Genomic DNA, 18,606 nt, shown 5'->3' with positions numbered 1-18,606 from the left:
TAACTTTTGACTATTCTTGTGATATCTGGGTTCTGAAAATACTGTTTCATTTTCCATAAAAATATTGTGAGCAGTGATTATTGTGATTTTGGATATTCTCTGGTTCATGTGAATTTTCTTCTTCATCCACAAACCTGATGTGTCTATTTTGAATGCATTATCTGATTTATACTGGGAATTCAGTTGTAAACTGTGACTCTCACCACCTAGTTATCCATTCTGAGTACTGATTTGTTAGTTCATGTTTAAAAATGCAGCAATCCTGACTTCTGTTAACGTGATTCCTGACTGATTAATGTCCTGTTCCTGGGAACATATGCAAGTTGTCCGTTGTCTTCAGTATGGGGAAATCTCATCCTGTCGTCTTTGATAACCCTTCAGAATGTAATGTAATAAAACAAAAACCTCACTTTATTGCTAGACTGATGTGAGACATGCAATGTATGCCAGGACAAGCCATGTTTTCAAACTGACTTGTGATTTATAATTACTGATACTAATTGGTCTGGTCATGGAGATATATGTGTATAGGTATATTTATTTTTTAGCAATAGTTTGTGACCTACCTCTTTGATCTTTCTCAATGTCTCCAGCACATATGTGCAACAATTAAAGAAGTAGGTTAGCARTTCAGACTGGTATTTTAACCAACAGAATGTCCAGATGGTTGTCAAGCAGCTGGGAATTAATCTTCTGCTGCATGATTAATCTGTACCTCAAAGTGTGTGTGTGTCTCTTGTTGTTTGTTTTTTTTTAAATTTTATTTTACATATATAGATCCTGGTTTTTTTTAATGGAGAAAAGACATTGAACAGAAAAAGCAAGTATTATACACAATTATTGCCACAATTTACAATTGTGAAATAAAGGTAAAGGTAGTTTTAATGACTATTTTAGGAGGTCCTGAAATTAATAAATTAATGTAATAAAATATTGGCTCAGGAGCTGACAATGTATAACATACTAGAAAATAAGAAATAACACTGGAAAAAAAAATTTAAGCTTTCTCTGTATTTGATTCTGTGTATACGGACTTATTTATTTCACTGGTCTCAGCGCCATGCGGAATTAAATTGTAAGAACTTTTCAGGTAGTGTCTAGTATTTTATTATGCTCTGATTTTTACTAACTCCCTTTGAAATCAGTATGATTCTGCTTGTTCAGAGTTCAACTGGGTTCAGTTTTCAGTGCTGGCAATTTAAGATAGTTTGTTGCATTTGTTGCTCTCTTTTATGTAACTATGTCTAATAACTTAAGTTACTGCTGTGTATGAGCTTTGACAATTTCTAACAAGATTTTAAGCTTTTTTGGTACTTTACTCATGTCAGGGAGTCTCTACTACAAGTGGCAGATTTATGAATAGAAGTGGGACAGTTACCACTCCAAATAAAGCTGTTAAGTAGTATGATGTGCTGTGAGGCTAACACGTATGTTATATTAGCTATATAAATAAAACCATCAATTAGAATAAAAATATTATTTCAAGTTACTATATTTGATTGGGATACAAAGCTCTCTGCTTTCCTCTCCATGCCTGCCAGCCTCAACTTGGAAATCTGTGAAAATTTTAATTTCTCTTTTGAAAGAGGCTAACGATATTTACAAGCAAGAACAATTATCCTTTCAATTATTTTTCTGTATACAAAAAATGTGTATATAATGTTCAGTGCTGTCTAAAAACATGTCAGATACTTTTATTGGGAAAAAAACGGACATGTTTTGATTTAGGAAAAAGCCTTTCATTTTTAGTGCTGTAAAGGTGGGGCAATTTATTACTTAAGTGGATATCTAGGTTCTCTTAAAAATGCCCTGTAAAAAATAATACAAATGGACGTAGTTGTAGGATTTTTCTAGTGTAAAGGTATGGACAAGGTTAGATATGTAGAGAGAAGTATAAACATTTGTTAGGTCAAATAATATAGTAGAGGAGAAAGAGAAGACTAACTTCCACCCCCACAATCTGCCGATAGGGCAGGAGTGTTGGTATCTCAAACCCTCTTCTGGTTTTTGTCCACTTCCCCGTTTTTCTTCTCCCCAGGTGCGTCAGTCCTTTATCAAAATAGGTTGTCTTCTTTATAGATCTTAAGTCACAAATATGGGCTTAAATGGGGAAATACTAGTTTGTGTGTGTGTTCTTGTTTTTTGTCAGTTTGGAAATATAATTTCATGAGAAAAATGTAAACATTCAGAAGTTTTTCTAAAGGGAATTTAAAGCTTAGTTTTCTAGAGGAAATACGGTATCAATAAATTAAAAATGACTTAATATGAAAGAGTTGCATACCAAATGCTGTATTTTTTTTTAAATTGAAGTTCTGCACAGTTCTTCCAAAACTTTTTTCCCCTAAATTCAGTCTCTAATCTTGCCAAACTCTCATTTGCTATAAACTGCAAGTTGTCCAAATCATAAAGTGAGATATTTGTAGATGGACCTTTGAATCTAGGCAAAACACCATGGCTTTAAAGGGTCTTTTTACATTCTAATTTCTGTCTTGGGTGTTTCACTTGCTTATTATTGCTTTTCTTTTAATTTGTGTCTGGTTTATTGAGACTTGTAAGCTCTTTGCAAGAGAGACTTTTCAAGACTTTTTTTGCACATTAGACATTACATTAAATACAAGTAACTCTGGCATTTAGTGCTATATAAAAGTTCATCCACATCAGATCTGTCCATTTTTTAAGTATTGAAGCTTTTTGATCTGTTATCCTTCAGAAAGGATACCAGATACCTAAATAACTTAAGCAAACAGCACAGGCTGAAGGCATTAATTAACTCTTCCAGAGAATAACTTTTCCTTTTCCTCCACTTTTGCTCAGGGCCTAAAGACCAGTGAACTCTTGTGCACATTGTGCTCCTAGAACACCATCTGCACTTGCAAAGACATCAAATATTTTTGCACTTTAAGCTAAGTCTGTGCTGTGGTCGTACTTGATAATTTGGTCATGACATGCACATTTCACTGTGCTGCAAAAGCAGAACGTCAACGCATCTTCTCTCCTCATGTATTTGGCCTTTTTTAGTCTTGAAGATTTTTCAGCTCTTGGTTGTCATTAGAAAACAATATGATCAGCACATTCACAAACGTGAAAGATGTCTATTTCTGTATGCATTTTATACCTTTTTATCCTTCCCCCTTTCTTTTCATACTCTCATGCATTTTTTCTCCTCACTTAAAAACACTTCAAATGTAGATATGAATATTGATCTTTGAAATTGTTTGCTTAAGTGGGTAGAAGCTGCTCACTAAATATAAAATGTGATTATATATATATATAGTGTGCCAAGTATGCTGGCTAGAGACATCTGAATGTGAAGAAGTGGGAAATGAGCAGTATCTTTTCTGTTCACCTATTGTAAACTCAACAGGTTTAAAAGCAGAGAGCAACTTTTTCAGCAATTCAATTTTGAAAATGAAAGAGTAGTTCCAATATGGATAAATCTTATACTTGCTGTACAAATTTCTGTTCAAATAAATTCTTATAAAGAAAGTGTTAATTTGTTTCCTTTTTCTTTTCTCCAGTGATTTTCTTGTAGGTGTTTAGCTAGTTTATCCTGGTGTTTGTTTCATATCAGAACAAGTGTGATAATACTTGTTATATTGTTGGAAAATAAACTTTGGACTGCTGAATGCTATGAAACTAACTTTAAGAACTTTATTATGTTGAAAATATTAAGAGTTCATTAAATATTCTAATTGTGCTTGTTAGTGCTGTGTGGAGAATGTTCTCTTTTCCCCTATTTTTCTTCCTTTTCCACTAGAGGTTTAAGTGTGTAATTAGTGTATGTACAAATATGTGTGTGAGTGTATATATATTATATATGTATATAAGTATGTATATGTAAGCCTATTAAAAATATATTTGATGGCTAGAAAAAAATAGGAATTTTTTGCAAGGGTACTTTCATAGAAATTGTCCTCCTCCCTCAAAATAGTAAGTCTTTTCCTGTAGAATCATGAAAAAAGGTTTTCCATGATATCTGCAATACATGTACTCTTCAACCTACAAAACTTTAAAGATTTTTAAATTGTGGCATAATAGAAAGCTACGGGAGTCTCATTCCTGGTCTGGTTTTGTGGAGAGAGGATTCAGACACAGTTTTAATTTATCCATAATTTAAAGCCATACTTCCCAGCTATTCATTGAGTAAACCATAACAATGTGTTGGGTAGAAAAATGGAATTTTCAATTGCTGTAAATGTTAACAATGTTAATATGTTATAGCTAATCTTAAAAATATTTGAGGGTACAATATTAGGTACAAAAATAACAATTAAAAAAAGAGATATTGTGTTAGTTATAATGTGAGATACACTATTACAAATTACTTTTGTCTGAAGTCGGTGTGTCTGTCTATATGTTTTAAAAGTACAGTGTCTCCTACGTTGGCCTGTGAAATGTGTAGATTAAAACACTGCATAAAGTATTCATATTTATTTTTTAACCCCTATGCTAAAATAGAATAGACATGATTCAGTAGAAAGTTTTAGCTTTTTTTTTAAGAAATGTTTTTCTTCTATCAAAGCACTGTGAACTGATTTCTTTTAGCAGCTGCATAACACCAAGACAAATAAGTTTTGTCGTATATTAAAGATCTACAAGTCATTGTTGTACGTTGTTAGTTCTTACTTTGAAGTTCTCATTTATTGTTTACATCCTTCTCCCCTTCCTCCCTCCCTCCCCCATATATTCATAGACTTGGAAAAAATCTGGCAAGCAAACGTGTACCATTTTGTCAAATATCCAAAAAAATCTCTGATGGATGTTAAACCTTCCCGATGCCACCTCTGGCYGAAGGGGGATCGCTGTAATGAAGACAAGTGAACAGTGATCAGTGGTTCAAAGTTCTCTCTGAACTACAGCCTCAGATTACTATTGCAAGTTTGCTTACTGACTTAATTTTAAATCAAGTATTTAAATAGATCAAATAGCTTGTATTCATCTTGTCACTACAAAAATTTGTAGAAAGAATATTTGTTTTATGAGGGGGGGAAAATGTATTATGACCTTTATTTTGCTATAGATTTATGGCAGCTGAAGATTATACTTCACCGGTTTTATTTTGACAATTGTTATTTAAATTTTATACCAAACCTGTGCCATTAAAATATAGGACAGTGGTATGATGAAAAGCTATTTTTGAGGTAACAGTGTTTTTCCCTCCCCTCTCTCCTCTCTCTCCCTTCTTTTCTAATTAGGAAGAAAGTGTGACCAGGCACTTAAAAGCTGCTCTGTTGATACCACCCTCCATGGCTTTAAATAACAGGGACAGCACAGATGTTTGACATCAGTAATGTTTACATGGCCTTAGGGTTTAATTGCCTCATATTCTTTGTAAGGAGGATAAACAATGACAGAAATCCAAAGGAATGATGTTCAGGCTACAGCAGTGGCTGCATTTCCTGCATAGTTGCAAATTTTAGCTATAGCTAAATATCTATAAAATTATGGAGGGGAGTTGTTTTGTTTTGTCTCAATGATAACATGTCATAAATCTCCTTTTCTCAGCTGCTTGGTAATAAAAGGCATATTGGTAATAAAAGGATACTGGTAATAGAGTATTACAGTTAATGAGCATCGGGACAATTAATTGCTTCTTCTGAAAAGTTGAATGACTTGTTTGGGATTTTTCATGTAGGAGAATTTATTTAAGCATTCAAAAAATTAATCTATTTGTCCTGTTACTACAGTGCTTCTTTAAGAGATTACTTCTGTGTCTTGCACACAATTTTCAAGTTTTGTTTTGTTTACAACCAATTCTCCTGAGACAAAGCTGACAATCCTTTTTGGAAAATAGTCCTCAAATCTGTGAAACTTTAAAGGAGGCTGTATTGGAATCAATGCAATGAATATAAAGTGAACTAAAATTGATGGAACTAGTGCAAGTGCAAGAATGTTTTTAAGTGAAAGATGAATGACAAGAAGTGGGAGCCAACTCCAACTACAGAGACTTTGGCTGTCAACCTGTGGGAAAACAGCCGTGTGGCTGAGAGCAACCAACACCGCTTTAAAATCTGTGTCCAAATTTAATACAAGACAAGTTTTAGTTTGATTTATTTTTGTGTTCTTTCAACCTACAGAATAATAAAAGCCTAGCCCAGATCTCAGCTGATGCAAAATGCTAGGGGTTAATTTACATCAGCTTAGACATCCTCACTTTGTTAATGAATAAAATGTAATGTGTTTGTATGGATCTAATGGCTATGCTATGCGATGGCTGTGCCTCGGTTGTTCATCCACTTTTAATGCAATTCAGGTAGATTGGAGGCTTTTCCATGCTTGGTTTCTAGTAATCGTGTTTCTGTAAGGACTTCATGTTTACTTAGAAAATGTTCAGAGACTGTCTATCTAGAAATGGATTACTGTGCTGTTTTTTAAATTGGCGTTTATTTATCACATGGTAGTAAGATTTTCTTCTCTAATATCACTTTGCTGGAGGGACATAGGCCTGTATTTTCTTATATACATTTGCATATATTTTATGTACAGAACATGCATTTTTATCTTTATGCTTATTTTAGAACTGTGACAGAGATAGCTGTAAGATGAGAATACGTTCCTTTTTCTTTGGATTAATCATCAGCCCAACTTTTTTTTGCATGGTTGTTTACAGGAGGCTATGTGCCTACCTAGTCTTGGGAGACAGATAGCCTCTTTATACGTGATATAAGCAGGCATATTCTTTGGGTATCAGTGGATATGGAGTCCAGAAGGTGAAAGGATATGCTGTTCTTGCTTCTCCTTTCCAGCTGTTGACAAGTCTTCTAAATTTACTGCACTGAGTTTTGCATTTTCTAGTTGTTATGCTTTTGTAGCTCATATTTTTAAAAAGTTGTATAATTTTGAAAGTTACAGTGAATTAATATATAGCATAAATTAATCATATAATAGAATTAATAATTTGACATATGTTTATTTATTTTAGATATTCATGCTTGAATGACTGCATTTGATAAATCAAAGGAGTAAAACTAAATATACAGTGAATAATGCTTATTGGTTCCTTTAAAGTTTGTCTGTTGAGAAGATGAAAAGTCAGGTTTTTAGTGGAACTAAACTTGGGAAAAGTGAAAATAGCTGAATGGTGCCTGCAGTTCCTTGCCCAGCCACAAGGAGATGGATCTCAGCACCATTGGCTCTTAGAACATCCTGAAAGCAAATACTTTTTTTTTTCCTTTCTTTCTTTTTTTTTCTTTGTCAGCAACAGACCACTTCAGGTCATCTTCTGGTGTGATGTTGGTACTCACACACAAATGATTTTGGCCTGTCCTTTCTAAAGTGAGGGAGGTCATTAAGATCAGTCATTAAGATGCTTGGGAAGCTTTTTTTGTCTGCTTTGCTTTCTGAGCAGGAGAAATGATTAATTGTAGAAGTGCAATAGGCTGAATCTGAACCAAAGGCAGCATTTTTGCTTTTTAGAAAACTCTGAGAAACAGAGAAAATACTTCTTGTATTTGCAGAGTCCTGAAAACACTCTTTAAAGGTATAGTGAAATTATGCAAGAGATTTAAAATACTTTAAAGATGACAAGTTGGACTATAAGTAACAAATGGCAATGTGTTCCTGTGTTAAGGAAAGGTTTTAAGCACTTTCTACAAAAACAGGCAGAAGCAGGAAACGTACTCCAACAATCTAATTCAGCAGTTATATTCTTAATCCCATTATAAGGAACCYTCAAAAGGAAATGTGCTTATTATGTGAAATCTCTGAATAATAGAAAACAAAAATAAACACTCATGTGGACTACAGGACGTTCTTTGTGTAAATGTAACACCTGTCTAAAGAATAAAAACATGCTTACCGTTCTTGGTATATTAACATAAATATTAACAATTTAATTTGTAAGTGTTTGTTTAAATAAAAGAGTATATATTTTCTTCTGGGCAGTAGCAGTTGTTTTTATTGCCAGCTAAAGCCTCTTACAAATTTATTTTCTGACTAAATATTTTAGGTTGAGGTCTTTTGTAACAGTTTTATCAAATAAATATGAAAACACTGAGAAACTGGATATAGTTTTTTTTAATAGAAATTATTTGTTAGTGACGTCCCATTGCCTTCTCAAAGACATAAATGAATAACTTAATGTATTTAAAGGACATTATTGTAATTTAGTCTTTAACTTATATGTTGGTTTGATTTTGCTTTTAAAGCTGGACATGAAAATAAAAATAGTGGAAGCTAAATTTCATGAGGAAAAGCTTAAATTACAACAGAAGCATGATACTGATGTTCAAAAGGTAAGAACTGTTTGTAATTTTTTTTTCCTCTAAGGGAAAGACAGTATATAAAACAAAATAATAGAGAATCAGATTGTAATAAATAATTCAAAGTGGTACTTGTTTCTTAACTTCTTCATAATTTTTAATTAATGTTGCTTTAAAGTAAGATTGCAGGTAACAGTTTGCATTAGCAGGTAAGAATGTGGAATCTTCCATGCTTACACAAAGTTAGGAAGGGAAAAATGTTTGCAAAATAAAGTGAAAATACAAGGTGATTTTTGCTTTTGTTTTAACAAGACCCTATTTTATAGCCTAAAAACTTCTGTGGATTCATTTGATAATGAAATTGTAAATCTGTTTTTTKTTGTTGTTGTTGTTTTTTTCCCAACTGTTGTTCTCTGCATTTTCTGCATAGAAGTTTAGTTGTTTTAAGTTATTTTTGTGCACAGTTGTCTATAATTCTGTCTTAAAGTTCATGAGTTAATCACATGCTTTCTTACTAATACAGCAATAATGCTTGCTCTCATGACCCTCTTTTTGACACTGTATCTTAAAGCATAGGCTGTTTTGTAAACAGTTCTTTGTTACTGTATTGCTAAAGCTTTTATATTACTTCTAATTCTTCACAGCAATAAAATGACACCAGATATACTTGCTTTGGGCTAAGTTGCATCCTTACTGTTTTGCAAAACACCATTTTTGTGAAGATTACAAAAAGGCTGTCAAAGACCATACTGTTACTTGAAATACCGTGTTTAAAAATGTGGGGTCAAATTCTGTGAGGTACTAAGGGTCTTCTGAAATGTCCTCATTGGTTTTAATTTCCATGAATTTTATGGAAGTTAAATGCTCAGCACCAGGATCATGATGACTTACCCCACTGTAAGCTTTGCATTGCTGAGTGGTCTTGGTTTTGTTTCTTAAAACTGAGTCACAGACCTGGAGGAAGTTAGTTGACACAACACTCTGACACATCAAAGCCTCCTAGAAAGGATGTTAATATTTGGTCAGGTGCATATTTGGCTCATCTGTTCTCAAAGCCTGCAAGCATAGCTAGTGAGCAAAGATGAGAGTCTAAAGGAAACAGCTTTGTGAGAAGAAGGAATAGTTTAAATGCTTTCTCATCCCTTTAGTTGTCATCCTTTTCTAACTGATGGTAGGATTCCATCTTTTGAAGTCGTTTTATAATGTGGGATGTTTTAGAAAAGGTTAAATAGTGTTGTATTAATCTTTAAAGACAAAAACCATTTAATGCAGACGGGGTAATAATTGTTTTAAGATGAAAGCTGTTTGAGAAATTTGGGGCACTGCTATAAGATTTCTGTGAACTTAATGTTTATCTTAAGAATAAAGTTTAAATTAGTATCTCAGTGTGCAACTGTTCAAATATATTTAGTTTTTTTCCAAAATCGGTGTGTACAGCTGGGTAAATGTAGTTATAGCTACTATTTCAACCAATTGTTTCTTGGAATACCTACAAAGAATTGTAACTGGTGAAGTAAATGAAAGTGTAATGACGCTAACCAATGATTTAAGCATTTCTTAAATTTCCTAAAAAGTTTAGATGATTTTAAGTAGCATTAGGCAGTATAAATATGAAAAAAGTGTAAATATATATAAAAATACCAATATGAAAATCACTACTGTTTGGAATAGTAGTGCCATGAAACTTCCAAACTCTTCTAGGGTATTAGCTTAACTTTTCGTGTTGGGCAGACCCGTTGTTGCATTTACAAGTTTYAAAGCAAACAAAAATATGCCCCAGATGTGAAACTTTCCCTTCACTCTTTTAAAAAGATTTAAAGTTAACAGTGTAGCATCGCTCAGTTGTGGTGACTGTGAAAGGAAAAAAGGGTATTGTTCTGGTTTCGTGGATTTTATTAATAATCTTGTGATTCGAATAGAGAGAAAGTGCAGTTAAGTTCCTGTATTCTGTCATAGCTGCTGTGGCTATGCTGTGGCACCTTTTTATGACTTCCATCCCCAAATAGTGCTTTTCTGCAGAGTCGGGATTCATTTGGTGAAGATGAGGAAAAACATGAGCAAAAGCAGTGCAAAGCAAGAAAGTTGGGTTCTGTGGCAGAAAAAGCCAGTTGCACTGATTCGTCTTGCAGAGTTAAAGTACTAGATATGATAGTTCATAAAGTTAGCTATTCTGACAGAGTATGAGGATTAAATTAACTAAAGTCAAAATATTATAATGTAAATTGAGATCTAAAAAGTTATAGAGATAAGTTAGAAACTTCAYAGATATGGAAAACGTCAATTTATGTAATATGGTCTTTGTCTAAGAGATGTAAAACTTTGAAAGTTGAATCATAAATAATACCTGAATCATTAATTTCTATTCTGTACCTTTTAATAAAGCTGAACGGAGGAAGTTCTTAATTAAATTTTATAGATGTGTATGGATTTTCTGGTAATTGTCAAGAAGAATATGATAGGACACAGAATGGAAGCTTGAAAGGGTTATCTTAAATCCTCATATTAATTGGAAGAATATTACTATTATTTAAAGAGAGGACCAGAATCAAAACTTAGACTACTGGTTCTGTCTGTGAGTCGCACAGAAGATTCTTGGGAGGAATATTCAGAATGTTTTTTTAAGTAAGGTATACATCCTGAGTACCTGCATTGGAAAGCATGGATTTCATGTAAGTCTCAGCAAAGAAACTATAAATTTCCTTCCCTCTTTTAGTAAACTTTTTCCCCTTTCTTTTCTGAAATCCCATAAGATTAACTGAACATTTAACAGTTGGATCATCTTTCAAAACTTTTGCATGTCTAAATACTTTCTGTTCCCAGTAAAGAAGTATTGAGGGCTTCTGAAGGTTGTTCTTCAGATGCACTTCCTTTGTATAATGTTTTCCTTTATGACTCCATTTTTTTCTGTTGTAGTAAGAATGTTGCGTTAAACTGGAACTTCTACCACTCAGGGTCATATACTACTACCTGTTTTTATCTGCTTGCTACTCTGCTTTTTTTTTAGCTATGAAAATTTTTATTTCATCATTTAGTCCTGTGAGATTGAAGTACTTCTTGAAGGCAGCTCTTTTGACAGATATCAGTCTATATTATTTTATGCACTGGCTGTGGTTTCTGTTTTTAGTGGTTAAAGTATTTTGAATTTTCGCTACAGATTTTGGATAGAAAGAATAATGAAATAGAGGTATTGAAGACCCTCTACAAAACCAAGCAAAATGAAGCTGAGGAAACTATTAGAAAACTGGAGAAAAAAGGTGAATTTATCTTCATGGTTGTTCTTTCTGCATGGCGATGTTGTACTGCATCATGCTTGTGACTGAGCCATGTTTTCCTTCTAGCTGCACATGTACCTTTTCTTCTGGTGTTTTCAAGTTGCGTGTAATGTCTTGCCCTAATTTTTCCTTTAGATTTTTAGAGGCTTGTCTRGTTGTCTTTGCTCTCCAGTGTCTAAACCAAATTTTCCAAGAAACAGTACAGTCTTACAAAGCTTAATACTAACAGGTTTTATGAGAGCCACAAAAAATTGTTGGTATCAAAGTATTTCAACGACTTATTTCAACTTTTTGAAATATCTGGTTCAGGGTTAATTTATTTATACATTCAGTACATTTTAATCAAATCTTAATGTATTATTTATTTAGGACTTTTGGGGCAAGAGATTTCAAACATGAGTAGTAGTCTTGAATACATCATAAGTACAGAACTTGGCATATCTGGGTGTGGCTTGTCAGTAGTTTTTGAATATTAGTTTCTTTTAGGATTTCTTGGAGTATATTTACTCCACAGACTAAAGCACAATGTAAAATAGATATACACAAGCTTGGTAACTTGGGTATTAAAAATGAGAGTTCCATGTTTCCAGCTCCTTGGCAAAGTAAATTATCCTGTAAGGAATGCTGTGCTTCTGTTGGTAGGCTGGTTGTTGTGCTCGCCTGTAGCAGGCAACCTTGTGTTCTGGTCACCTCCACGGCTGTCAGATATTGGAAATCATCAGTCACTTTGGAAAAGTGAATATGTTTCTGCTTTGTTTTCCACCAAATTTGCCAGTCTCAATTCTTGATGCTTTCAGCTGCAATTCAAATTGGGGCGCTTAATTTGCTTGAATATTTGGGGACATTCAACCTTGACAAGAACTTCTTGTGATGCGCACAAAATCATGTTAAAAATGCCTGTTTTCTTTAGGTTCTACATAATTCTGTAGATATGTATTTATTGTGAAAATAATAAAACCATGAAATATTATAGAAATTAGAGAACACCTTGTGCTGGTTTAGTGGCACAGAATTTCATTAGGTATTTGTAAGAGCAGAAAAACATCACAAAGCAGAGCGATTTGGAAAACTGATGTAATCAGATTGCATCTGTTGCCAACACTGAAAAAATCCCAATAGTACCTCTTGAACAGTTGTTTATTTCCCCATTTTTTGACAGTTCAGACCCTTGTTCGTGAGTCACAAGTTGTCAGAGAAGCAAAGGAAAAGCAGATTGTGGAGTTAAAGAAGATGTGTGAGCAAAGTGCTGATTCTTTGAACAACGAGTGGGAGAAAAGGGTAATGAATAATACTTGTTTTGTTTGAAAGGCTCCTACAGTGTATATCTAGGATAATGCATTTTGTCATTTAAAAAAAATAAGGAATGTTACTTTTAGTGTTTTTTTTTTTTTCCCTGTGTTGATTTTCACTTGGTTCTAGAGTAATCTTGCCAGGTTCTTTTTGCTGACTCTTTTGCGTACCCACACCCCACTGTTCGCTCGAGAAGCTGTTCCTAGGGTTCATCTGGCCCTCTTGGCAAGTTTCTTCATTTATTAGGGAAGTGTTTATTTCTGGTTGACCTGACATGGAATTTTAATCTAAGTAAACCTGCTGCTACCTGCTGCCACAGTGGTTTCTTTGAACTATTATTTTTGGATTGGGTCACGAATTCTTCAGTGTATTTTTATTTATTGTTCGACTCAAGGCAGTAGCAAAGCGGAGTGGAGCATGTTGCTTGCAGTACAGCTTCGGCTTTGCCCAGGGTGTTGTCTGTATTTGCCTCCTTTACCCCTCAGGAGAGGGAGGGTCCCAAAAAGGGCAAAACACCCCTCTCCCAGATATGAAGTATGCTGTTTAGCTTAATTTTTTTTGCTGTCCTGCATCTAGAAGTGATGTTACTTTTCATTCTTGTCTTGTAAGAGAGCAATCATAAATCTCGTTCTTTGTACAGAAGACCTTGAGGCTTCAGGGTTAGCTTTTTGATTTTTAGAAAAGCGTTGTTTTCAGCCTGAGGTCATCCCACTGGTTCTGTGTAGTTACCTAGCAAGTGCTGTTCCTACAGCTGTTGTTGTCATTGGTGATGACAGTATGCAAGCAAGAAGCCAAATAAAGATGCTAATATTAATTTAAGTTTAGTGAAATTATAGAAGTGAAATTGAAACATATATCTTATGGAAAAAGATGGATAGTCAGAAGCGTAAAGGAAATATAAGTTGACAGTAAAATATTTTTATAATTTTATGTATCACTTTCTTTTGAGTGTTTTTCCTTTAAATAGATATTGGTTATTTGAATAGATATTGCTAATGGTCATGCTAATATTATTATAGTCTGTGCAGAAGGTGGAGACATTCACAGAATTTGTGGTTTATTTGATGTACAATGCAAGATGCTGTCACCTAAATGGTCTGAATTCAAACAGTTGTGTGATACAAGTTGCAATGAGATTTTAAACTATGAAACAGTTAGGTTTTCTTTTATGGCTCTTTTTTCTCCCTCTGTGCATGTAGAAACAGCTATGTTTTTTTTTCTGTTTTTAATCGAGAAAGCCTCCAGACTGCTATGTAATAATTCTCTAATATACCTCTAGTAATGAAACTTGAGCCAGTAATAATATATAGCAGCTTTCAGCACTATGATGTTCCATACATTGTTTAGATATTAAATTTTTTGATAAGTGCTACAAAGACCATTGTATAATTGCTGTACATAGATCTTACGCACTTGCAGATTAAAAAAAAAATCCAGATTATTTTTAAAAGCACCTCAAATTCAGCAAAGCTTTCGAACATAAAAATATATACACAATACTTAAATTTTGTTTTCATTCTTACAGTTCTGATGAAAACTCTTATATTAAGTTGCTGCATGCTGTTAAATTCTGTGAAATAATGGTCCAGATTCACAGGCAGCTCCATAAATTTCTATGACAGAAAATATTTGGTCAGGCAGTAGGCAGAGTAACTAATAAATTTCTCCTAACCTGTAAGGTGGAGAGAGAACCTGTATTTGTGTAAATTAGCCTGTTTTAACAGTATACTTGGAATGATGCTTTCAATTTGTCCACTGCAGCTTTCTCCTTCAGCCATTACTCTAAACAAAATGCGTTTGTTTGAAACTTGAGTGATATGCAAGAGCTGTTAGGCAGTCAACACACCATGCAAGTTCTGTATGCTGGTTTAACCTGACACCAGTATTTATTATTGTATAAAACTTACATTTGTATCTGCTTAACTAGGAAGTGATACCAGTGGCGTTGAGAATTGAAATCAAGGGCTAGTAATGATGCAAATAATCCTCTAATTAGATAAATAGATAGTCAAGGTTCTCCAGCTTTTTATAAATTGAGATGCTGGTGAACTGGTAATGTTGGTATCTTGAGAGAGTATTAGTGTTTCTATAATAGAAATTCATTAATTTTATATGACAGGCATTGATGTTCAGTTTAAATATGTAAACAATATCAGAGAGTGGCAAAAATAATAGGCTTTGTTAATCTTCTGTAAGGTAGAAGGATAAGTTATGCCCTCTGTTTCTGAAATTACCACTTTTTAGAGTCAGAACAAACTTACTAAATGAGAAAATGATATGGTTTTGTTCTAGAGCACAGAATGTGGCCTAATTTATCAGTTATTCTATTTATATGTATATACACATACTTGTAAATGCTAGTTTTATGCTATTTAATATTTTTGTAATATTTTTGTGATGCAGCTTCACAATGCTGTGGCTGAAATGGAAAAGGAGAAGTTTAATATTCAGAAGAAACACACAGAAAATATTCAAGAACTGCTTGAGGACACCAATGTTCGTCTTAGCAAAATGGAGGAAGAATATTTGGAACAGATCAAGTCAACTGTATGTTTTTTTTTTTTTTATGAATGTTTAATTCCCTTTATCTCTGAGATACCCTTTCTAGTGTTTCTGTATGTTGGATGTCAAATCGAAGTTGTGCCTACCTAAAGTCCTAATATATATATATATTTTTTTATTCCCACTCTTTTTGTCCTGTATTTGAGCAATGGTCTTGTAGGCAGAAACTCACTTGTGATGGCCACTGATTTGACAAACAGAAACAAATTCTTCCCTGATCACAGAATTACACGGAAAACCTCACATCAAGCAGAAGCCTTTGTGTTGCAAAGGTGCACAAAATCTCAGGAGTAGGTGTAGTGTCAGATATGAAGTAGTTTGCTGTGTAAATTGTTTAAAAAAAAAAAAGCAAAAAGTGTTAGTAAAAATGAAAAAGTCTCCTCAATAAAACATCACATTCTTTTTATCAGTATGAGACATGAAGAGAACTGAATGAGTGAAAGGACAATGTCAAACAAACTTTATTCTCTTATTAATGAATGTTGAATTTAAAAATTAGCATTCAGATCATGTCATAGGTACCGGTAAATACAGAGAAAAATGGACACAGTCTGTCAGCAAGATTGAATTTAAGAACCATCAAAACTAGACAGATCTTGCTGAGCAGCTTCTGATTTAATAATTAAACAAGGTAGAGTTCAAGGCAGGGCTTAAGATGAAAGACTAGACTGTCACTGAAAATTAGGTTTGTGTGGTTTTTTTTCCTCTCTCTATTTCTCTCTCTATCTCTTTTTTGTTGTTTTTGGTATTTCAGAGTTCTTTCCTTGTTCAGAGTTTTGCACTGTCAGGAATGCCATTATTGTTAGCAAATAAAATTCACTGAAGGAATTTAACTAGTATTGTAGAACTGATAAGTAGGGTTTTTCTTGTCCTTCGAACAAGTATTAATTTCCTGGGAGGAAAAAATTAGGATACACAGAGCTAGTTACAAAGCCTGCATGGTTTGTCATTAATAATTACAAAATGTGAAAGCAACAGTGTACTGCTAAATTGAAAAACATGCTATAATATATTAAAGCATTGTGGGGTCTTAATAGTAGCATTAGAAGCACAGTAAATCTGTCCTCTCCCGTTTTCAGCCATCTCTGATCTCTATCCCTAGCAGTAGCTTTTCAACTTCATGTGCAAAAATATACAAGGGCAGAGGTAGGAGGGGATGTGGACCCTCTGTCCTAATGATTGCTTGGATTTGGACCGTTGACTTGTATGTTGGTTAGTCAAATTATTCTAAACTTAAATGAGGYCTACTGAGAGCAGTGAGCTGTGTGTACAGTAAATAGTATGAAATATTGTAGAATTACCCTAAAATCCTGCAAAGCGACCCACAAACTGACTTCTTCAATGAAACCCCTCATCTGAAAGTTAACACTCTTCTTACTTGCTTCTTACCCAATTCCCTTGTAGAATTTTCCTGCTGTATATTTTGCAAGACTGACTGACTGTAGTAAAACATGTTTTCATAAATAATGATATTACAAAGTACAGAATGTGTTATACATCCAGACAGCACTTTCATTTTCTAATATTTTAATCTGTATTTTATGATACTGATGCTTAATATCTGTCCTTCCTACTTTAAAAGATTTATACTTTAGAAATGAGTTGCAAATGTTGTTTCATTTGGGGAGAAGGCATGCTACTTTTGGGGGGGGGTTATATAGGCATATTTTGAAGTTTTGTTTTGTTTTTTTTTATATACAACATAGAATCTACTGTCATGATTGATCACAGCTTTGCTGTTGTAACTCTTGTGTCTCCGGACCACCAAAGAACCTTGTTGCTCTAGGCTACTGAATAACTACAGGGGTGTACACTAACTTATTCTGGTGGTTTCTTAACAATGACCTATTCTTTTAGAACCAGATGGTCAAAGAACTGGAGGCTCGTGTCCAGCAGTTGACTGTTGAGGCTGAAAATAGTAATTTACAGCGTCAAAAATTGTCTCAAGAAAAGATTGATGCAGAGCAATGTTACCAGGCAGTATGCTCTGAACTTCAGGAAGTGAAAGCAAGGTAATTAAATAGTGGTTGCTGCTTTTAACTTTGAAGAATATGGAATATCCAAAACCAAACACTACGCGTTTTATTTCAAGAACCCAGTGAATGGTAATTGGCATTAGCAAAGTGTCATGAAAATGTGTTAATGCAAAAACTGGTTTTGGAACTGACCAGTATGTCCTAAGTATGTTATCTTTCCATTATTTAAATACATTTCATTTCATTACAATGAGCACACGGAACAGTCAGACTTGCCTACTCTGTAGAATTGATACAAAACAGGTAAAATGCCAAAATATGAAAGCMATTTCCATATTTTGTTTGCTTATTACTTGTAGACACAGCTCACTTCAGAAAGACAGGGACCGTATTATACAAGAATATGAGGAGAACATTCAGCAGCTACAAAGTAAATATGATGTTGATGTAAATTTTATAAAACAGGAACATGCTCTCTCTGCAGCTAAGGTATGTTTCYATGTATAATAAGCATAAAATTGCTTGCTTACTAGTTGTTTATTTTTGAACTGGTCTCTTCAATGTTATAAATGTGAAATGCATGTGAATAAATCCAGGGAATTATTCAGTTGCCTAAGTTGTTTATGTGCATAACTTTAAAAAATTGTGATTTAAGTTTTCATTTCCAAATGTGACTGAAAAATTGACTGAAGTTGACTGAGAATTTGGGGGGGGGTGTATATGTGTACATACAGGTGGTATTTTCATGGCTGGTTCAGCTAAGGCTCAATTAATAGTGTTTGTGTTGCTGTAAAGGTTCAGGGTGCCAAAGAACCTCAGCGTGCTTAAAGACTTAGTGCTTTCATAAGGCATCTTCAACAGATTATTTCTGGAAAAAATATCTTCCCTCATGCGTTTGAAGACAAATTTTCTTGTCTGTCTTTTGTATGGGACACTGTGCCAAATATTTATGTATTTAAAAAGTTATTTTAAATTCCATAAATATAAACTTCCCCCAAATGCAATAAATCCATTTTTCTGTGCAAATATCTATGTTGATATGTTGTGCATGCTCTGGCAGATACATATATGTTATCTATTTCATATCATTTTCAAGTTAACTAACTATAGAAAAGGTTCATGCTTTAAATACTCTCTGCTAGCCCTTAGAGCCCTGAATAAATGGAATCTTGCATTTATTTAGTGAAATTCTGGGAGCTTTGAAACTTTACTCCATTTTCTTTGTAAGGTATTTTTCTTTCTTTCAACTGTTAGTGCCAAGGTGATGTGGAGTTTTGTGTGTTTTTTTTTTTTTTTTTAATTAGT

At 33.7% G+C, this 18,606-nt stretch overlaps 1 protein-coding gene across 9 annotated transcripts in view; it reads left to right on the top strand.

Moving 5' to 3' along the window:
• Positions 1 to 18,606, top strand: part of CEP112 (centrosomal protein 112) — a 183,239-nt gene that overhangs the window by 30,679 nt on the left and 133,954 nt on the right. For 8 of the 9 annotated variants that reach the window (XM_026067618.1, XM_026067619.1, XM_026067616.1 and 5 more), the window contains 6 exons: positions 8,148 to 8,234; positions 11,356 to 11,455; positions 12,633 to 12,751; positions 15,167 to 15,310; positions 17,183 to 17,337; positions 17,661 to 17,790. In XM_026067618.1, coding sequence (XP_025923403.1) covers positions 8,148 to 8,234; positions 11,356 to 11,455; positions 12,633 to 12,751; positions 15,167 to 15,310; positions 17,183 to 17,337; positions 17,661 to 17,790 — 735 coding nt within the window. The remainder of the gene's footprint in view (positions 1 to 8,147; positions 8,235 to 11,355; positions 11,456 to 12,632; positions 12,752 to 15,166; positions 15,311 to 17,182; positions 17,338 to 17,660; positions 17,791 to 18,606) is intronic. The other variant, XM_026067623.1, reaches the window with a different exon arrangement.

Source organism: Apteryx rowi, unplaced genomic scaffold, assembly GCF_003343035.1.
Source record: "Apteryx rowi isolate R43461 unplaced genomic scaffold, aptRow1 scaffold_26, whole genome shotgun sequence".
Taxonomy (NCBI): Eukaryota; Metazoa; Chordata; class Aves; order Apterygiformes; family Apterygidae; genus Apteryx; species Apteryx rowi.
The sequence above is the reverse complement of the archived record's forward strand: the minus strand, read 5'-3'. Positions and strand labels throughout refer to the sequence as shown.